Below are 23,270 nucleotides of genomic sequence, written 5' to 3'. Positions count from 1 at the left end.
GAGTGTACAGGTTGCAGAATCATATTGGTCATGCAGTCACATGTATACACATAGCAATAATGTCTGTTTCATTCTACTACCTTTATATACAAACTCATCACTTTTATAAATATAAATAAAAATTGAATTTTTTTCTCCTCCTTTTTGTAGGGCTTGGGAGCTCATTGCAAGCTCTAGTACAAGTCAAATTATTCAATAAAAGGTAGGGTCAGCACTCACTATGGTTCTGCTTGGGTACAAATTCCTACACATAATTGCAATGGACACCACAGAGTAACTTGATGTGATGTCTCTGGCTGGTTTCTCCTGTCCCTTGGATTGTTCTCATAAACCCATCTTTTTATTGTAGTGATGCTAGAGGGTGGTTATCAAACTCGCATGCCAATGTTTGCCACTATGAATGTTTCAGCATGCTGATGCAGCTGGCTTTCCAAAAGGACAGTTCCTTTTGCCAGGCATCCCAGAGGTTATCATATCTTCAGAATTAAGAGTTTCCGGAGACATATATTCTCGTTTAGAGTTGTGTACATTTTGCTGGAAAGCAAAGAAAGAGTTATGGAAAACTAAAACTCTTTTATAAACCTCCATTATGGTACTTACCGTGTACTATAATCATTTAGGTCTATTAAACCACTATGCTATGAGATCTCTCAAGGCAGATATGCTAAATAAAGGTTAAAAGGCCCATCTCTGGTCGGGCGTGGTGGTGGATGCCTGTAATGCCAGCAGCTCAGGAGGCTGAGGCAGGATTACTAGTTCAAAGCCAGCCTCAGCAACAGTGAGGCACTAAGCCACTCAGTGAGACCCTTTCTCTAAATAAAATATAAAAAATGACTAGGATGTGGCTCAGTGAGGAAGCACCCCTAGGTTCAATCCCTAGTACCTGCACCCACCAAAAAAGGCATGTCTCCAATTTGGGATACTCTCTATCATGAACATTTTCCTGGTTTACAAACTATAACAGTACAATTTCCTCCCCCCGCAGGGTCAATCAATAGCACTCTCAACAGAGAAATTCCCATTTTACTTCTGGTCACCTCCTTATTTGCCATGCTAGGGTTTAAACTGAGCAGGGTTATCCTTTGGGGATTTCATCTGTGATAGGAGGTGAGATCCAAAGGTCATTTAAAAGAAAGAGCCCTGTTTTGGGGCAATATATCACAGTGACTGATGAAAAGGTTTGTAAAAATAGAAACAAGTCAGATTTACCTCCTCAACTGCATTACAGCTACATCCTTAGAACTGTTGAAATCCAGCTGACGTAAGAATCGGTCCTTGACATAATGCAGCATGTTGCCATGAACAGCATAAGCTGGCCGTTCCCGTTCTAGCTTAAACACAATCATGCCACCATCGTGACCTGGGGGATAGGAAACAGTGAGAAAAGAATTAACTATAGGGGGAAAAAAAAAAAAAAGCTGGCACAAGGAGATGCACAAGGATGATTATATATGTAAGCAAAAATTAAGACAAGACACCTGCTATGGTTTGGATGTGGTTTGTCCCTCAAGGATTCATGTGCGGGAAATTTGATCTTAGTGTGGCAGTGCTGAGGTGCTAGAATTTTAAAGAACAGAGCTTAATAGAATGTGACTAGGTCATTAGAAGGTGAACCCTCAGAAGGGATTAATGTAGTTGTCTCAGAACAGTGATTAGTTCCCTTGAGAGTAGGTTGTTATACTAAGAGAGTAAGCCTGGTCCCTAAATCTTCTCTGGCTTCTTTCTGGCAATGGGATCTCTCCTTGCCCACACTCCTGCCAGGATGGTGTCAGCCATGCTGTGACACAGCCAAGGAGTCATCACAAGAGGACAAAGAGTTGTGGCTGCCTAATCTTGGACTTTAGACCTCCAAAACTCTGAGCTAAATAAACCTCTTTTTAAAAATAAAATAAAATATCCAGTGTTAGGGATTTTGTTACAGCAACAGAAAAAACATTAATATAATACCTAAATGCATCCCTTATTTGCCTGAATTCTCACAATTCTTGAAATCTATTTTTTGGTTGTGGGGGGCTACTGGGGATTGAACCCAGGGTCACTTAAACACTGAGCTACATACCAGCCCTTTTTATTTTTTATTTTGAGACAGGGTATTGCTAAGTTGCTGAGGCTGGCTTTGAACTTGTGATCCTCCAGCCTTAGCCTCCCAAGATGCTGATATTATAGACATACACCACCACTCTCAGCCTTGAAATCTTTATTTAAATAATTCTCTGTGAATACTTTCTTAATACTAAATCACACTGCCACATTTAGACACATCCTTCTCTGTAAGTCCCTAAAACTTTTATAGACTTCATTATAGTACTTATCTCTATACTGTTAAATCTCTCACTTCCATTATACCATTAGTTCACTGAAGGCAAAAAAAAAAAATTGCAATAATTTCTATCCTTTATCAGTCCCTAGCAAATAAAAAGAGCAAAGGTATTTGTTAAAAAATGAATGCTAGTGTTAAAGGCCTTTATGGTTCTGTTTTTTAAAATGTTTTGCTCTTACCATATTAGCACTGTCCATCCCTTAGAGAAATACTCTATTCTTATACTCTTAAGTGACATAAACCAGTGTCACTTCCCTGCCCAAAATCTTTCAATAGTTTTCCACTCACTCAGGATAAAAATCACCAAGTTCCAACCATGATTTATAAGATAACGCACACTCAGGCTGGGCGTGGTGGCACATGCCTGTAATTCTAGCAGCCTGGGAGGATGACGCAGAAGGATTTTGAGTTCAAGGCCGCCCTCAGCAACTTAGTAAGACCCTGTCTCTAAATAAAATATAAAAAGGGCTGGGATGTGGCTCAGTAGTTAAGTTCCCCTGATTTTAATCCCCGTATCAATAATAATAATAATAATAATGATGATGATGCACACTCTGGTGTGTCTCCCCTTGCTATTACTTAGCCCCTTGGCTCATCATAATTCTACTGATCTCTGATATTCTCTTAACATGCTAAGTACTTCTCTTTATTATCCTACTATATGTTCTTTGCATTTGCTCTTCCATTGTCTCATTCCTTTTCACTTTTCTAAACACTAAATATACAGCAGTGGTCCCCAAATTTGTTCCTATTTATCATCCTCTCCTTAATTTTGATATTTTTCTTCAAAGCATCACTTTATATATTTATTATGTATGGTCTATCTCCCCTAACTACCAATAAAAGCTCTGTAAAGACAAAGGCTTTATTTTATATACTGCTTTAACTCTAGAACCCAGAACAGGGCCTACCACTTAATATGTATTTGTCAAACAAATGAATAAGCTTCTCAGCCTGAGATTCTAAGTGTCCTGTATTAGCCTCCTATGAGCTCCTAGGAGCTACTCAAAGAGAATGAGCTTTACCATTAAAGGAATCTTGGTAGAGAAAGAGCACTAAATACTACCACTCCAAGAAAAGGAGTAGTAGTATTTAGTGACTCCGAATTCTACTGTTGTGTTTACTAGAGACAAAGCTAATGAAGAATTACTTTCAAGTAATTTGAACTAAAGCAACAACAAAGAAGAGGAGGAGGAAAAGGAGGAGGAGGAGGAGGAAGTGGTGGTGGTAGTAGTAGTAATAATAATAATGGCCCTTACCTGCTGCAAAGAGGTTAAGGTTGGGGTGGGCAGCTAAGACCCAGAAACGATCATGGTCCCTCCGGAAGGTCTGAACCCCAGTCCTAGGAAAGCAAACAGTAGACAAAGAACATTAATTTCCTAGGAATCTTCAGCTGATCACATGCAAGAACAGTGAATGGTGAACCTGCAAGGCGATTTAAAAAGTAAATCAGGTGTGTATGATAAGTAAAGGCATATATCATATTAAAGTCTACGAACAAACAGAAAAGAGGAAACTTCAAACTGATCCTATTATTATCATTATTATTATTATTGGTGGTTCTGGGGATTGAACCCAGGTTCAATCCAACTGAGCTGTACCCCCCCACACCCTATTATTTTGATACTTCAATTCTCCCTATTCATCCTAAATATTTTTCTGTACTGTTTCATTTCATATTTCTTATTTCTGCTGCTAAAGAACTCGGGGGAAAGGAGAGAGAAAAATGCTCAAATTCAGAGGAGGAAAAGAATACACACAGAGATTTCTATTTGATAGAAAATTAATAAATGTCGATCTCTAGGTCTCTTCAAGTTTTTATAATTTATTATTTGATTTCTACACATGTTAAAGATGATGAGAGAAAAAAAGGAACATTATAGTCTAATTTTCACTTTCTTTTGGTATGGAAATTGAACTCAGGGGTGATTTACCACCGAGCTACATCCCCAGTCCTTTTTTTAAATTTTATTTTCTGTAGTTGTAGATGGACAGAATGCCTTCATTTTATTTGTTTATTTTGATGTGGTGCTGAGGATCGAACCCAGTACTATCACTAAGCTATAGGGCCATCCTCATCCTCAGTCCTTTTTAAAATTTGTTTTGGGACAAGATTTCAAAAAGTTGCCCAGGCTGGCCTTGAACTTGCAATCCTCCTGCTTCAGCCTCCTGAGTTGTTGGAGTTATGTGTGCACCACCACACCAAGTTCTAATCTAATTTTTAAAGGGAAAAAGTAAGAAAGAGAAAGGGGGCTATTCCCATTGGTTTGGTCACACAACATCAGTAAATCCCTTACCGCTTGGACATATCCCAGACTCGAATACTCTTGTCTTCTGAATTGCTGAGGATCAACTCTTGGCGAGGGTGGAAGACAGCACAAGACACGTTGTTGTAATGGCCCCGACAGGTGTCAACCTCCCATGCCTTTGATTCTGAAGGATGAAAGAGAATTAGGTTATTGCAATTCCCTATTACTATACAACAATCTTCTTAACCAAGTTCTAGGTACCACTACAAAATACTAAAATTAACTTCCAAAGGGGCAGTTTTTTTTTTCTTCTTCTTCCTTTTCCTTTGTTTCTTAAAATATTTTTTTAGTTGTAGATGGACACAGTATCTTTTTATTTATTTATTTTTTATGTGGTACTGAGGATCAAACCCAGGGCCTCATGCATGCAAGGCAAGCGCTCTACCACTGAGCTACAACCCAGGACCTTTCTTCCTTTTTTTAATTCCCTTGGTGCTGAGAATCAAACCCCAGGTCTTGCACATGTTCGGCAAAAGCTGAGCTATACAACCAGCCTGAAAATATAGGGATTTTTTTCATTTGAGTCTTTTAATCTTTATGTCTCTGTCCTTTCATTCCAACCCTCCCAGCAATTATAAAACCTCTGTTCCATCATTCTTCAGGTTTTTTATCCTGTTTTATTTGTCCTGATAGCATTTGTCACTAGTTGCCATTTTAGAACAAATGTAAACTCCATGACAGAAGCTTTATTTATTTTTTGTGGTGCTGGGGTTTGAAACCATGGCCACGTGCATGCCAAGCAAGCCTTCTACCATTGACCATATAAAAAAAAGATGGAAGAAAAAGGGCAATGCCAATGTTCCCAGGATTAGCATAAGATAATAACCTAAAGTAGGAAGGCAGGTCAAAATACAGCAGATTAGCTACTTAGGTGTCTAACTGTTAATTACTACCCCTTTCCCCCTTTTTTCAGTACTAGAGATTGAATGCAGGGCCTTGTGCATGCTAGACTAGTGGTCTACCACTATGCTGTAGCCCCAGTTCCCAGCAGTCAATTTCTTAAGACACGGTGATACTCTTCATTGTGGTTCACTCACCATTCATGCGCCAAATCTTCACTTGACGGTCATCTGCCCCAGATACAATAAGGGGCATAGTGGGGTGGAAGGCAGCCCAGTTTACTCCACGATCATGACCCTATTTAAAAAAAAAAAAAAAATAGTTTTTTTCAAAACAGCTTTATAACTATCAGACAAAGCAAATCAATGAACCATGCTGGTAGTTGTAAAAGATGTCTCTAATTTACTCTTTATGTCAAAACTCAAGGGACTATGCCACTATGTAAGGTTTTGAACATTAGAATTACCAACCATGTCAACCTACCCAATATTATTCTAATCCTCAAGGGAATTTCCAAATATTTCTACCCCTAAATTCAGTTTCATTTAGGATATTTTTGCCTTGTTTTTTTTCTTTTTCTTTTCTTTTTTTTTTTTTTAACCTACTATATCTTATTTCTCTAATTATTAACCTCAAGTATAAAAACCTGTTTTAGGTGGGTATAGAGGCACACACCTGTGATCCCAGCTGCTGGGAAGGCTGAGGTAGCAGGATTGCAAGTTTGCATCCAACCAGGGCAACTTAGCAAGACCCTGTCTCAAAATCAAATGGGGAAGAAAAAAAATAAGACTGGGGATGAAGCACAGTGGTATTAGGCAAGTGGCACTGCCAAAACTAAAAGCTATTTTATAACTTAATGCAGAAATTCTCAACATGTGGTCCAAAAACTTTTGGATTATTCCCAGGATTTCTTTAGAAAGTCTGTAAGATCAAAACTATTTTCATAATAAATACCAAGACTTCACTTTCTTTTCATTCTTATTGTGTAAGAATGAGTATAAAACTGAGTTTGTGGGAGGCTACATGACAGGCGATAATATCATTCTACCAGCAAATGAATGTGTGCTGACATAGTTCATGTTTTGTTTAATTTTCTGCAGTACTGAAGATTGAACCTAGGACCTCATACACACTAGGCAAGCATTCTACCTCTGAGTATACAGCCCAGCCCTTTTTAAAATTTTGAGATAAGGTCTCCCTAAATTGCTCAGGCTGAGCTCAAACTTGTGATGCTCATGCCTCAATCTCCTAAGTAGCTGGCATTACAGGAATGTGCCACCATGCCTGACTTTGTTCATGTTTTAAAAAGTTCTTGGTTTTAGGCTTGGGACATAGCTCATGGTAGAGCACATGCTTAGCATGAACAAGGCCCTGGTTTTAATCTCCAGTTTCAATTTCAAATATGGTTAAAACTGACAGATACAATCTACATATACAAAAATTCAGGTTCTCAATAAATTTTAAGAGTACAGAGATTCTCAAGACTAAAAAATTTAAGAACTGCTAATCTTAAGATATTCTATACCCTATTTATATAGTTGTACTCCATGTGTGATAGAAACATGGATAAGGTAGTTTTGATTCAAAAGAACTTTTGAGACATATCATGGTATGGTTAAAAGCAGCTGGGTTTTGAAGTCAGAGATATCCAAGTTAAAATCCTATTTTTTCTTTCATTTACTAGATACATATGAATTTCAGTAAACTCATTTCTCAAATATCAATTTTTTTCATTTTGTAAAATGAGGTTAATGATACCTAGCTTAGTGAACAACTGGGGGGTTAAATCAGATATTTTTTATCTTAAAAGAGCTAGTTGACTTCCCTTATGCTTTTTTTCTCTTTTCCCACAATGAATAGAAATTACTTACACGTGATTTATAGTAATATTGATTACATTTATTTCTGCCACCTGCTTCCAGAAAGCTTGAGTGTAGACCTGCTTTGGGACAGGACAGTGATGGAGCTATGCTCAGCTTTCTTCCTCTCTCCCCACTGTATTTATAAGGCTACATGAAGTTTCATTTCCCTCTCAGTTTACTCACAATTCTACTTCCCATGCCTTAAACAGCACCTGACACTTGTACCAAAAAACAAATAAATATTTGTTCAAGGAATGAATAATGAATGAGATGCAGTGACCTTCCCCAGAGGAGAGCCCACACCCAGCCACTGGCAGCAGAGATAAGTACCTCTAGGACATGCTTCACCACTGCATCCGTAGTTCCAAATAGATCAACCCCAGTTATTCCTCTCACATCTGACTCCACCGCACCAGGAGACAAGTTTTTTTTCCTTAGACCTTCGATGGGGTAAGGATCGGGATGAAAGATGCAAACATAACATTATCAAAAAGAGCAGAGTACCAGAAGCAGAAAGGTACAGCAACAGACTAACATAAGAGAAAGGAAAATGAAAGTTAAAGAGACAAGAGACTCAAGAGCTCCTATTTCTAAATATTTTGTTCAAAATTCTGAAGTTTATTCACTATCTCCTCTTCTCTTCCTTCAACATTCAAAAGGCCCACTACTGGTTTTCTTTCTAAAGGAAACTAACCCAAATTTCAGACACAGCTAACTTCAACAAATCTCACCTAAAGAGCTGTCACTTCAGATAATACCCACTTTCCAATTTTTTGGTACCAAGGATTGAACCCAGGGGTGCTTAACCACTGAGCCACATCCCAAACCCTTTTTATTTTTATTTTGAGACAGGGTCTATGGTATTGCTGAGGCTTCCCTCGAACTTGAGATCCTCCTGCCTCAGCCTCCCAAACCGCTGGGATTATAGGTGTATGCCATCATACCTAGCTTTCATTCTTCAATGTTCTCAAAATGTGGCCTCAAATGGTAAACATTCAATATTCACTTTTTTTTTAATTGCATGAAATATATAACATTGTTTTTTCATCATCTCAAAATATTGTAAAGAAAAGTCATTTGGGGAGGCCACAGTTCAGTGTTTCTCAAACTGGAAGCTTGGAGGTAATTCATAAGGAAGTCCCAAATGAGTTATAGAAACAAACTAGATCTATTAAGCATAAAACAGCTATCTGATCTGAAAGAGACTAAAAATATGATCAAAAAGGTACTGTCTTAAAGAAAAAGTACTATGCAAAAAGTATACTCATACCTTCTACTTGACCCTGGAATAGGGCACAAGGTAATCAAAACTTTCCCATCACTTTTAAGTTCTTACTTAAAAGGCTGGTTATAGATTTGAATATATGTATTTTGCTATTAAAACTTTTGGAGGCTGGCCTCACTGGGAGAAATTAGCCCAAAATTTGAAAACAATAGGCAAAAGACACTAGGATAAGATACATTTTATTTGTAGAGGCATTTGTGCTCATCTACACCCATCCTTAAAAGCCATTTGTGCTATATCAGAATCAAAATAACAATAATACTCTCTTACACTTGAAAAGCACTTTTGATTTTCAACACACTCTTATATTACATGATTTGATTCTCATACCAACCCTTTGAGACAGACAAGCAGATATCAGTCTGTAGATGAGAAAACAGGATAAAAATCTCATCGTCTAAAGTATTTGGGGTGCAGGGAGTGGAAGATGAAATTACTTAGCACTCGCAAAATATAAAATCTTGAGTAATTTCAAGCCTAAAAACTTGGTATCAGTTGGAAAATATGAAAATTTAAGCTTAATTATGCTCATTGGTTTAAAACCATCTCTCCTTTATACTAGTGCACCTAAACTTCAGCACTGGAGAAGCAAGAGCTCATGGAGTTTTAATTATCTTGTCCCCCATCCCCAAGATGAGCATTGAGCCAACAGACATAGTTATCACAAAGATGCCTCCTTTCACTTATTTCATTCTTCCCTTTAATAGGATCTGTCAACTTTTTCTAATGAATCTGGTGTATGAGAAAGATTCAAAGACAGATACAAGACAGACAGCTGTGAGGAACTTCACCTCCAATAAACTTCAACAAACACATTAAAAGGAAAGCTGTATGACAGAATGGAAACCTTTGTTGCACTTGTGTATAATGATCCAGGAAAAGGGGAAGGGCAAAACAGACAGATGAATAGTGACAAGCAGTGAAAAGATACTTAGAAAAGAAATATTTAAGCCTCCGACAAGTCCCTCACTAGGACTGAACGACAGATGGAAAATTTCTACAGCAGCTACCCAAATCCAGAGGGAGAAGAGAACACTCTCAAAATGGACCAGTTTATGCACACCTCCCAACAGGGACCAGGGGAAGCAGTAAGGAGAGAAGTGTGAGGACAGGATTTGGCAGCATATTAATACTTTTTTAGTAGTCTTTTCACTGAGCCTGAATTACATGAGCTTGACATGCAAAGGTGTAAGCATATTAAAATAATTTAACAGTCAGTTTACTTGGAAGCTCAAAGCTAAAAAGTAACCTGTCTTCACACTAGGCTGTAAATACATTACCTTTTAAACAAATGATTTTTGCCAGGTTAACACAAATGATTCGGACTATGCTAAGCTCAATTCTTATGGGAAACATTATCAAGAGACAGCTTCTCCTTTGAAGATTTTTACATTCTCTCAGTGCTTACCTACTAGCTCAGAGAGTGTCCCTTTCAAAAAGAGACATTTAAAATCATCAGAATTTTCACCAATTCTCTAAAATTTGGGGATATTCGTTCTCTGATTCAAAACTAACTTTTCCTTTTGTGAAATGTTAGCCCCGATCTCTAACAGGTCTGAAAGCTAATTTCTCTTCCTGTGTTCAGAATTATTTGAACCAAAGCAAAAAAGAGTTCTACTGAAAAGAGCATGCTGGTTTCTAGAAAAAAAAAAGTCAGTGCAAAAGTCTAACCCCAAAGCTCTTTCTACTTGGTTAAATACCAAAGCACCTCTTTCTACTTTGGTTAACGGGTTATTGAAGAGAATAGTGAGTACAGAAAAAACACTTAGAAATAGTAAAGAGAACATTAACATTAGTATGTAAAGTTAGCACAAAATTCTCATTAACAGACATAAAAAATACAACAATTACAATATTATTACATAGTAATGCATGCAATTCACACATTCAAAAGCAAGTATAAACCCCACTGGGGTCATACTCTCCTTCTCTCCTCTGATCTAGGGCCCTTAATTTTGATGCAAACATGCTTTCTGCTTGCAAAAAGTGAAGAAAAGCATTTCTTGCCTAGGGCTTTCAATGATTACTAATGAGAATCCAATTACCTGATTGCCCCAAATTGCTTTAGGTAGACCACAGGGAACATGCTATCCTAGTATCAGATAGCATAAACAGTACTCTAGAGTGGAGCAGTATAAGGCCCTTCTTAACTCAGTGTTCTGTGAAAGAAGCCTTACTGCTTAAAAGAATAAGTTCAGGTATGTAACAAATTAATTTCTTCATGATCCAGAATGGTATTAGCTGTATACCATTCCTAGGAGAACTGAGAACATAATCAAAGTACTTTCTGTAGCACTTAATTTTCTCAAAGAATTTGGGTTGGGAAAAACTATTCTAAATAAATGTCTCTGATCAGGTGGAATAGTGTGACCTTAGATCTAACCCCAGCAGGGCCCTATATCTTGAGATAGAGAGGGTACTTTGAATGTGTGCACAGTGAAAAACCATAGCTAAGTTACTGGAAAAATAGATGCTAAGTTCCCTGGTATTGGCAGTGAGGAGTGGGCACGGGCTTAAATGCCTGTACCTAGCTCCTCCTGCTGGCATGGCTGGTCACATCTGGGTGTACTTCATAAAGCCTTATCAGTCTGACGAAAAACTGCAATGGCAAAGCCCTAGAGGAAGGAGTACAACTGCCCTCTCTCCAATACAATCTTGTCTATACAAATCTCTTCTAATTCTAAGCCTTTGAAAATTGTCAAGACCTAGAGGGTCTGCTCTCCAATTGTTCCCCTCTTCTGTTGGCTTGTTTGAATGATGCATGAATCTTAAACAACTGCTACAGCAACATTCTAAATATTATATCCAGGAATTCAAATATTCAACTTGCTGTTCATCATTGGCTTGTAAAACAGCAAGTACCATTTTGCCCCAGCCCACCATGCTACAAGGAAGTTGGATAAAGTTATCACCTCAGCTATTCAATGCAGAAGGATGACTCCTTTATTACTATAAAGAATCAGGCAAAAATCTATAAGGGGGCCTCCTTTTCATAGATTGAAACACTATTTTGCAGTCCAGCCACTGACTTTTCAAAGAACTCAATCTCAAGAATTTTTAAGGCAATGAGTAAATAGAGCAAGCGATAATAAAATACAACTGGGAAGAGAACCTCAAATTTAGTCTCATTTTCCGATTCCAACACAAAGCTCTTCTTCCATCTATATCACAGGTATGGTCCTTTCTGAATTGAATTCTCTGGTTAGCAACTTCTTAGATTTCCTCTATACTGCACTAAACATTTAAATCCTTATCTCAAAATAATGATATGTTATCTATGAAAGGAGGAATTATTCCAAACATCCAAAATCTACTAATTATTTAATTTCACATCCTAGAAGTCTGCCTACTAACAGGTATTCTGGACCTAAAAGTCACCAATTCCCTCTGTCCCATGTTCTTTCCACGAAAAGAAATCTAATAGAGGACTCTTCCTTTTTCTGAATAAGGCAACAGAATCCAAGAGTCCTGTTCCCCTGCATTAATCTGCTTTCAAATTTCTTTTTATCAAAGATGTATTCTTTCTTTCTTTCTTTTTTTGGTGGTGGGAAGGGGGTGCTGGGGATTAAACCCAGGGCCTTGTACATCTGAGGCAAGCACTCTACCAACTGAGTTACCAATATCCCCAGCCTGTATTCTTTCTTACTGGAGTAGAAAGACTGATTCTTAATCAAATACCCCAAAGGAACATAAATTTTAACTAAAAATGGATATAACAAAAGTTAAGCCAGATACAGTGGCATGCACTTGTAATCCCAGCAACTCAGGAGGCTGAAGCAGGAGGATGACAATTCTGAGGCCAGCTTCAGCAACCTAGCAAGGTTCTAAGCAAGTAAGCAAAACTCTGTCTCAAAATAAAAAAGGGGGCTGGGATTGTAGCTCAGTGGCAGAGCACTTGCCTAGCACATGTGAAGCACTGGGTTCAATCCTCGGTACCACATAAAAAAATAAAATAAAATAAAATAAAGATATTAGAAAAATTAAAAAATAAAATAAAAACGGGCTCGAGATATAGCTCAGTGGTAAAGTGCCCCTAGGTTAAATCCCTAGTACCAAAATAAATAAATAATAAAAGTTAAAATTTACTCAAATCAAATGAATTTTCCAGAGTAGCCACTTTTCATAGACAGATGCATCAAACAGAAACAATCAATAACCTCAGAAACAAAGGTGCTATCATATGGGACCAAAATATTCTAACTTTCCTTTTCTAAGCCAACTACCCTATTTTAAGCAATTGCAGTTTTGCGCCAGACACAATAAGGTTGTCCCCTGAATTGGGTAGCTCACCAGAAATATCCCAAACGCGCACAGTCTGGTCCAGGCTGGCTGATACAACCAGGTCTTCTGCGGGATGGAACTGAGCACACATTACATAATGGTTGTGCCCCGTTAACACACTGCAAGGGAAAGAAAAAAGACAATACTAAGTTAGAGGTGGAAATCAATAGATTCCTAAGCTAAATATCTTTTCCCATATTCAATAAATACTCATCCAATTATACTTTAATGGAGGAAAAGGCTAGTAATTGTAACAATTCTGAACTAAAAAGAATAATCAAGGTCATGTGTTTTAACAGCTTTCTTCTTGACTCTTAACACTTTTAAATATTACTAATGTCAAAAGAACTGAGATTACATAGCTTTCCTCTCAGACTAAAGACACATTAAGATATGAAAATAAATGAAATTTCAGTAATTCATACTAGGAATTATCTGATATATTTTAGTAGGATTGCCTTAAAATACATCATTTTAAACACTCCTTATTTCTTCACATAGAATTCTATGAAAGCTTTATCTTCAAATACAAAGTAAAACTTATTGTCTAGACCCTAACTCGAGTTTTATGGAAACAGAATTGAAAAGTAAATAAAATTCTTGTTCTAAAAGTCTAGCTTTACGACTTCTGTGAAGAAATTATCAGTAAATCCAGATTTACACATTACTAATGAGACTGTCTCCATATTTATTATTTTATACTTAAAAGCATCCTACAAACCATCAGTAATTAGCCAGCAAATGTGGTACACTTGCAAAGGACAAACATTGTTCTGAAATACAAGCTGATTATGAAAAACTGGGAAGAATTAAGACTCTGTTGGAGGCTTTTGCCTCCTGCTTTACCAGACACAGGTTCTAGATTGCCAGTTCCACACTCGGATGGTCTGATCATCTGAGGCACTCAGAATCCAAGGATATTCCTGAAAGATTTCAGACAAAGGCTCTCAACATTAAACAAACTTGTTCTGTCAGGCTCCTGTAACTATTTTTCTCTTTTTGGGGAGCATACTGTTGCCTATCACTTCAACTATTAGCAAAGGAACTGCTGTTTCTGGTTTCAGGCCAACTATGTTCTCCCACCAATCTACCAATTTTTCATTTTCACCTAGAAGAGTTAAAATTAGATGCCAGATATAGGCATAATAAACTTTCAGAGGCACATGGCATAATATTTACATTTACAAGTGTATATTTATATTTAGGTAGCTGATTTTGCAAATTAAGATCCATTGAAAGAGCCTTCTGCTTACTCTAGGATGAGAATACTGTTTTATAATCTGAAATCTCCTGGTTAGAGCATCCAGTTTCCCCAAAATTGCCAAGTCTCAGTAAGCAAAACAGCAAGTAATATACAAAGACAATCTGGCACTGGGTACAATGGTGCACACCTATAATCCCAGCGACTTGGAAGACTAAGGCAGGAGGATCGTAAGTTCAAAGCCAGCTTAAGCAACTTAGTGAAGCCCTAAGCAATTTTTGAGACCCTGTCTCAAAAATGAAGAGGAAATGTGCTCAGTGGTTAAGTACCCCTGGGTTAAACCCCCAATACAAAAAAGAGAAAAAGAAAAAGACAAATTGGCTTTTTTTGAGTCTTTAAAATTGTTGAGAATAAGAAGTATTTCTTATTCACAGTTATGTCTCCAGAGTTTAGCACAGGACTTAACAAATTACATAAACATTTACTGAACTAGAGGAAAAAAAAAAAAAAAAAAACCAAGGTTTTTCACAACACATTCCAGGCAAGGGTCTTGAGAAAGTACTTTATGGTAATGACAAGTAACTTCTACCTATAAATTATCTTATTGAATAATTATCATCCCCAGATGTTTCCGGTGCAATTTTCTCATTGTCTCCTATTCTATCCTAAGTTTTAAGTTTTTAAAAAGGAAATAAAGTAATGACTGGGGCTGTAGCTCGTAGATCACTTGCCTTACATGCATGAGGCACTAGGTTTGAATCTCAGCACCACATAAAATAAATATTAAAAAAAAGGAAATAAAGTGTACTTAATCTGTATATACTTGTTTATTTCATTATATTCTAAATAATTTAAGAGATTTAGTTTACCGGAGTCAAAAAATAGAAACAGTGGGCTGGGATTGTGAATCAGGGGCAGAGCGCTTGCCTCCAGCATGTGAGGAACTGTGTTCAATCCTCTGCATTACATTAAAAAAATAAAGACTGTGCCCATGTATAAATTAAAAAAAAAAAAAAAAAACCAGAAAAAGTTAATTCTACTAGCAGAGAGTTATAGGATGACCTAGCCAGGCTGAGAGTAGATTAAGAGGCTCGAAGTCTCTAATCTGTAATCCCCTGTTTAAATCTACGATACCTAACAGTTCAAAGAAGGCAGTAAACCTGGTTAAGTGAATAGGTAAAAGAGAGAAGCCTATGATTGTTAACACTTCAAAGTGCCATCTTTGCCTGACCTTCTTTCCAGGCATACCTATTACTTACTAAGAATACCCCACATGAGATTAATCTGCAAACTTTGGTTTGCTAGCACAGCAAACTTGAAATAAAATCCCTATTTTTCCCTACAAAGAAACAACGAGGGGCTGGGGATGTCACTCAGTGGTAAAGCGCTTGCCTAGCATGTGTGAAGCACTGCGTTCGATTCTCAGCACCACATAAAAATTAAAAAATAATTAAAAGAAACCAATGACTTCCTCAAAGAATCCATCAAATCCAATTAAATTCAGAAATAAACACAAGTGATTTCTTTTACAGTAGGAAACAACGCAGAAAAAAACACCCAAAGATCCTAGAAGAGCCACACAAATAATATAATTCTTTTATCAAAGCACACGTTCTTAGAATCCAGTAGAAGAGTATGGGTAAACTATAGAATGCTCCATAACTAGAGGCATCATGGCTACTTACATGATGAAAAAACGTGGTGCGAATATAATCCAAGTGTCCAAGCAATGTGAAGAGACAGCGCCGAAGTTTGTAATTCCAAACCTGCAAAGACAAATATATCTACCTAAGGAAAAGGATGTAAGGGTCTTGAAGCCAGATACAGAGATGCACACCTGTAATCCTAGCTACTCAAGAGGCTTAGGCAGGAGGATCTCAAGTTTGAGGTCAGCCTGGACAACTTAACAAGACCTTGTTTCAAGATAAAATAAAAAAACAGGCCAGGGATATAGCTCAGTGGTAGAGCGCCGGCCTAGCATGTCAAGGTCCAGTGTTTGATCCCCAGTACCACACACCAAAAAAAAAGATATTCCTGGAAATTGAGGAGTGAGGATCTTGGGTTGGCATTTCTAAATAGGTGGGAAACTTGACAAGGAGTCCTATTTTAAATCAGAGGATGAAAATATAGGTCAGCTAAACAATGTGAGGGAGGAAGGTATGTGTGGGAGTGCTGGGTTAGGGAAAGCTAAAAATAAAATTATGAAAAGGGGACTAGGGATATAGCTCAGTGGTAGAATGTTTTGCCTAGTTTGCACAAGGCTCTGGGTTCAATCCCCTAGCACTGCAAAAACAATCAAGCTACAGAAATGTCTTCCTTTCTTTGGGGAGAAACTTGTTCTTTTCTTTTTTTTGAGACAATGTCTTGCTATGTTGCCCTGGCCTCAAACTCCTAGGTGCAAATGATCCTTTTGCCTTAGCCTCCCCAGTAGCTAGAACCTGTAGAGGCCATTTATATAAATTATAGTTTGTTGGAGCCATAAAGGCAGGGAACCCATTCTTTCAGGATCCTGGGTGAAAATCCCCAGGTTCGAGAATGCCTGGATCATGCAGGCCCATCTTAGCTCACAGCCTTAGGATCAAACAGCCTCCCCAAGAAACAAGATCCCCGGCTACACTGACACCTTATACCTTGATAAAGCAAGCAAGGGCTTTTTCTTTGTTAGAAATCAGACCCTTCTGGTCAGCTCAACTGGTCATACCCCTGCTTTAAAAATATTCTTGCCTTTTTGTCTTTATTTTCTGATATATTACTTTCATAGCTTTTATTTCACAGCCAGCCCATCCCTCGGATGAGTACCCATTCCCTCACACATGTGGAATGTGAGTGAGCTGGGACTAGCCCATGGCATGCACAACTGTGCCTGGCTTGAGAAATCATTTTAATAATAGGAAACTACTCATTCAGTTAACTTGACACTTCTTCTTTCTACGGGTATAATTATGTTCTCTTCTTAAACACAGGCCCTTGGTACTTCACCTATCACTTTCAAAAATTAGATTTATGATTCCAAAGGAAAGAGTAATATAATACACAGCATCACCTTGACTCCTAATTTGAGGGCAAATGATGCCCATACGTTTGGAATCTGTACTCACCTATCATACTTATAAATTCGAACTCATTAATATGAAAATACTATATGGCTCAGTGAGGCTGAAGCCCCCAGTACTGCCAACCAACCAACCAACCAACCAACAAACTCATTTTAGGAAAAAAACTGTTTTCTTAAATGACAGTCTTTTCTTTCTTAAATTATAAGAAACCAAGTTAACCATTTTTTTTTGGTAGTACTAAGTATTGAACCCAGGACCTCACACATGCTAGGCAAGTACTACTCTATTACTGATCCACCCATCCAGCTACCATTTTTGATGCATTTTGACACAGAGTCTCATCAAGTCACCCACGTTGGCCTTGAATTTGCAAAATTCCTGTTCAATCTCCTGAGTAGCTGGAATTACAGGCATATGCACTGTGCCCAGATCTAATTTTTTGCATTGCTTGAATTGAACCCAAAGTCTTTTTTTTTCCAAATATTTATTTTTTAGGTGTAGATGGACACATGCCTTCATTTAATTTGCTTATTTTTATTTGGTGCTGAGGATTGAACCCAGAGCCTTACCCGTGCTAGGTGGGCACTCAAGCTCTAAGCTATAACCCCAGCCCCTGAACCCAAAGTCTTCTGCATGCTAGGCAAGCACTTTACTATTGAGCTATACCTGTAGTTCCCCAAGTTAAGAAATTTTCTTTTTTTTGGTACTGTGCTGCCCACCGGGGTTACTTAACCACTAAGCTACATCCCCAGCCCTTTTTATTTTTTTATTTTGAGACAGGGTCTCACTAAGTTGTTTAGGGCCTCACTAAGTTGCTGAGGCTGGCTCAAACTTGCAGTCCTCCTGCCTTAACCTCCAGAGCCCCTGGGATTACAGGCACGCACCACCACATCCAGCTCAGGATCAATCATGATACTCAGTGTTCATCACTATAAATAACAAATACTTTATTTAGAAATGTTATAATGAGGTAATATTCTTAAGGGTCTTTGGAGCTCTCAGCTGGAATGAACTTCCACTAACTAACCCTAGGATTTAGTGCCTAAATATAGAAATGGAAAGAACAATGTTTAACATAATTCTAATACCACTTTTCTCCATGGGTATCTGTCATTTTTCCTCATCACCTAAGTTCTGCTATATAATCTACAATGCATAACTTCTGAAGTAGCTTATGAAAAACACTTTTTTTTATGAAAATTTAACTCACATGGTTGGATATAATTAGATGTAATGAAAATGACTTATGGAGGTAAATAAAGACAATTATGATTGATTGATTGGTTTTGTACTGGGAATTGAACGCAGTTCAGGGGTGCTTTACCACTCAGTTATATCCCCAGTCCTTTTTTATTTTGAGACAGGGTATTCTAAATTGCTGAAATAGTAAAAATTTACTTACATTATTTCTAAGTGTGTTATTTATAGTGATGAACACTGAGTATCAAGACTGGTCCCGAGCTGGATGTGGTGGCACATGCTTGTAATCTCAGTGACTTAGGAGGCTAAGGCAGGAGGACTGTGGGTTCAAACCAGCCTCAGCAACTTAGCAAGAACATGTCTCAAAATAAAAAATAAAAAGGGATGGGGATGTGGCTCAGTGGCTGAGCAGCTGGATTCAATCTCTGGTATCAAAAAAAAAAAAAAAAAAAAAAAAAAAAAAAAAAAAAAAANTTTTCACCCAGGATCCTGAAAGAATGGGTTCCCTGCCTTTATGGCTCCAACAAACTATAATTTATATAAATGGCCTCTACAGGTTCTAGCTACTGGGGAGGCTAAGGCAAAAGGATCATTTGCACCTAGGAGTTTGAGGCCAGGGCAACATAGCAAGACATTGTCTCAAAAAAAAGAAAAGAAAAGAAAAGAATAAATGTTCCTTGAGAACAGAAGCCAGTTCTGAATTCCCAAAAAAGAAATATATCTGGTACACAGTAAGGATTCAATAAGCATTTACTGGATAAATGCTCTGGATGTTGTTAAAAGCCTAATTCTGCATAAGTGAGTTGTTCTGACTTTCAGAAATTCTCAAACATTCCCACATCCTTCTGTCTATTATTCCCAGTCATGACAGATCCTTGGTACCTTAATCTTATAATCATCTCCGCCAGAGACAAACAGTGGCTGCTGCTTATGGAAGTCAATGCCTCGTACTGGACCTGGGGAAGAAGGCAGGCAACAATGTTAGAGAGTTGTTCTTTTTTTATTGGTTCTTTTTAGTTATACGTAATAGTAGAATCCATTTTGACATAATTATACAAGCATGGAATATATCTTATTCTAATTTAGACCCCAGTACTTCTCCTTTCCCCTCCTCCTGCTCCCTTTCCTCTATCCATCTTTCTGCCATTACCCATAGTTATTATTTATTAAAATTAATTTCTTGTGGATGTACATGATGGTGAGATTCATTATGGTACATTCATCTATGCACACAGGAAAGTTATGTCAGATTCATTCCACTGTCCTTCCTTTTCCTAATACCTCATCTTTCCTTCATTCCCCTTTGTCTAATACACGGAACTTCTATTCTTCCCTGCCCCCCACCCTCACTGTGGGTGAGCTTCCAAATATTGGAGAAAACATTTGACCTTTGGTTTTTTAGGATTGGCTTATTTCACTTAGCATGATAGTCTCCAGATCCATCCACTTACCAGCAAATGCCATAATCTCATCTTCTTTATGGCTGAGTAATATGCCATCATGTACATATACCACAATTTCTTTATCCTTCCGTCTGTCAAAGGGCACCTAGGTTGGTTCCATAGCTTAACTATTATGAATTGTGCTATTATAAACATTGGTGTGGCTGTGTCACTGTAGTATGCTGATTTTAAATCCTTTGGATATATACCAAGGAGTGGGAAAACTGGGTCAAATGGTGGTTCCTTTCCTAGTTTTTTGAGGCATCTCCATACTCCTTTCCAGAGTGGTTGTACCGGTTTGCTGTTCTAACGACAATGTATGAGTGTACCCTTTCCCTGCATCCTCACCCACATTTACTGTTACTTGTATTATTGATTATTGCCATTCTGACTGGAGTGAGATGGAATCTAAGTGTAGTTTTAATTTCCATTTAACTAATTGCAAGAGATGCTAAACATCTCATTTTAGAGAGCTGCTCTTTCAAATCTCTACAATGATTCCTATTTGGAATTTTTCAGTTCTATCTATTCCACATCCTTTAATCCTAAAGGAACCTATATCAATCAAGGCTTAAACTACTCCAGGGGATAGGGAGAGGGAGCATGGAAGGAATAGCCGAACTCCAGATAGGGCAGAGGGGTTGGAGGGGAAGGGAAGGGGCATGGGGTTATGAATGATGGTGGAATGTGATGATCATTATTATCCAAAGTACATGCATGAAGACACGAATTGGTGTGAATATACTTTATATACAACCAGAGACATGAAATGTTGTGCTCTATATGTGTAATAAGAATTGTAATGCATTCCGCTGTCATATATAAATTTAGAAAAAAGTAAACAAACAAATAAATAAATAAATAAATAAACAAACAAACTACTCCAGGAGGCAATAAATACCTTATCTTTTTAATTTCCCTCTAGAAACTGACTTACCATCATGCTCATCAAACTTGTCAATAAGGGTACACATCCGATAGTCCCATAACTGAATGACCCCATTGTGCAAACTGGTCAGGATCCAGGGTCTTTTGGGATGAAAACTGAGGCCTGTGGGGAAATAATGGACCGAGCTAAGTAAGGCCCACAATGCTATTTCCTGACAATTCTGATAAGAAAAAGGAACAGTTAGATTAATCATAGGTTTGTTTATTCATTCCACATCCTTGATGACATACTGGATGACAAAGGCTTCAGATCTTATATTGTCAGGTGCTGGACTTTTGTTATATTCCTTTAAATATTGTTGGGCAACTTTTTTCTAGGATTCTGTTAAGTTACTTGGATTATTCGATTGCTTTGAGATTTGACTTTAAGTTTCATTACAGTAAGTCCATAGCAGTCTTTAATCTAGGCTCTAATTTGGAAACACATTAAGGTAATACCCATCTGATGACTCTATATAATAAATACTCTGTAATATCAGGAAGCCTTTGCATTCTGGCTCGAAGGAACACAAACTATTCCCCGCCCTGTGTGAGCTCCAGGGGTTGCTCTACCTTCATTTCAACAGTTCTTTTCTAAGTTTTGGATAGTTCTCTCATTTACAAGTGCAGATCAGTACTCAGAAAAAGGCCTAATGGAACCACTTGCAGATCTCTAGTGTTCTCTCTGTGCAGCTCCCTCTTAATATTCTGCCCAGCAAATTTTAGCCATATTTGCTTCCTCATATTTTAAACTGTCTCCTCAGGGAGTTTCACAGTGTTCTTCCTCCTCCTTTCTCTGCAGCCTGGAAACTCTAGGCATAAACTGAAACAATCCAGAATTCACCTTGATTACTTCCCTTCTCTCAAGAACCACTTTCTTGCATTGCCTGTTGTACAGTATCTAAAAACCTTTGTTTCATACATTTTGTTCAGTTGTGCATTGTGCATATTTTTTAGTACGAAGATAAATCTGGTCTTTGCAATTCCATTGTGACTATAAATGGAAGTCCTCAGAGGTCACAAGTGTTAACAGTTTTGAGTACATCCTTTCAGATTTTTAATGTAGTTATGTATAAACATAAGCTTTATTATTTTATGAAAACAAGGATCATATTATAATAGTGTTTTGCAAGCTTCTTCTCACTTAAATATATGATACAGATCTATTTACATTTAAGTACATATAAACCACATTTTTAAATTATTCTGAAAAGACATTTAAAATGTGCCCCCACAACTATGGGGAGGCTGAGGCAGGAGGATCACAAGTATGAGGCCAGCTTTGGCAACTTGGCAAGACCCTGTCTCAAAATAAAAATAAAAAAAGGGGTGGGAATGCAGTTCAGTGGTAGAGTGCTTATCTAGCATGTGTAAGGCCCTTAACTCAATCTCCCTGTATTACCAAAAAAAAAAAAAAAAAATTCCCCCAATTTTTGGCTCTCAGAAGGGCCTATTAAAAATACTTCTAGGGCTATGGTGTAGCTCAGTGGCAGAGCACTTGCCTAGCACGTGTTAGGTACTGGGTTTAATCCTCAGCACCACATATAAATAAACAAATAAAATAAAGGTATTATATTCATACAACCACAAAAAAATTTAAAAAAAAAAATACTTCTACACATAATCTAGGCTATTTGCATTAGTACTACTTTAGGCTAATGACCTGAAACTGGGATGGCTCAGGAAGAGAGCATGTGCATCTAACATTTTGGTAGACACTGTTTAATTACAAAGACACTATTAATGTACAGTCTCATCAAGAATACAAAGGCACCCATTTTGCACATGTTGGCTAACACAGGATATTATCAATTTTTTGTTGTTTTACAAATCTAAGGTACATCCCTAAATGTTATCTCACTTTTTGATTGTTTTTTTTTTTTTTTTGCATTTCTTTAATTACTAACTGAGGTCAAGCTATTTTCATTAATTATGGAATATTTTGTATTTCTTCTTCAAAATCATCTATTTTTAGAGTAGATTGTTCATTATTTTGTCTTTATGATATATGGTAACATTCTAAATGGGTATGGACCCTCAAATTCTTTGACATCTTTTTTCATTTTTACTGCCTAACAAGAAATTAAAAGAGTTTTTAAAAGACAATAAAGACCCGTTTTAACCATTCAGACCCCAGAATTCACTCATTTGGGGACAGGTGACAGCAATAGGGACTAAACCTGAGGTTGCTCCATCACTGAGATACATTTGCTGCTCTTTATTATTACTTATTATTTATTTTGAGACAGTTTCACCAAGTTTTCCAGACTGGCCTGCAATTTGTGATCTTCCTGCCTCAGGTGGTCTCAAAAATCCTTTTTTGTTTTTCCTTTGTTTGTTTGTTTGTTTGTTTTTTAATAGTCAGGATTGAACCCAAAGGCACTTTACCATTGAGCTCCATCCCTAGCCCTTTTTGAGAAAGGGACTTGCTAAGTTGTTGAGGCTGACCTCCAACTTATGATCCTCCTGCCTCAGCCTTCCAAGTCATCTGTGCCCAGCCTAGAAATTATTTATTTATTAGCTTTAGGTGGACACAATATCTTTATT

At 37.5% G+C, this 23,270-nt stretch overlaps 1 protein-coding gene across 2 annotated transcripts in view; it reads right to left on the bottom strand.

Annotated features, from left to right (window-relative positions):
• Copa (COPI coat complex subunit alpha) overlaps positions 1–23,270 on the bottom strand; it is a 45,026-nt gene that overhangs the window by 20,489 nt on the left and 1,267 nt on the right. For both annotated transcript variants that reach the window (XM_015492000.2, XM_015492001.2), the window contains exons 2-11: positions 20,734–20,847; positions 19,237–19,310; positions 15,784–15,864; positions 13,744–13,820; positions 12,907–13,016; positions 7,662–7,771; positions 5,667–5,766; positions 4,618–4,753; positions 3,580–3,662; positions 1,210–1,360 (exon numbers count right to left, since the gene is read on the bottom strand). In XM_015492000.2, coding sequence (XP_015347486.1) covers positions 1,210–1,360; positions 3,580–3,662; positions 4,618–4,753; positions 5,667–5,766; positions 7,662–7,771; positions 12,907–13,016; positions 13,744–13,820; positions 15,784–15,864; positions 19,237–19,310; positions 20,734–20,847 — 1,036 coding nt within the window. The remainder of the gene's footprint in view (positions 1–1,209; positions 1,361–3,579; positions 3,663–4,617; positions 4,754–5,666; positions 5,767–7,661; positions 7,772–12,906; positions 13,017–13,743; positions 13,821–15,783; positions 15,865–19,236; positions 19,311–20,733; positions 20,848–23,270) is intronic.

The sequence above is a fragment of the Marmota marmota genome, unplaced genomic scaffold (genome assembly GCF_001458135.2).
Source record: "Marmota marmota marmota unplaced genomic scaffold, marMar, whole genome shotgun sequence".
NCBI classification, from domain to species: Eukaryota; Metazoa; Chordata; class Mammalia; order Rodentia; family Sciuridae; genus Marmota; species Marmota marmota.
Note: the sequence above shows the minus strand (reverse complement) of the source record. Positions and strands in the feature narration are given on the sequence as shown.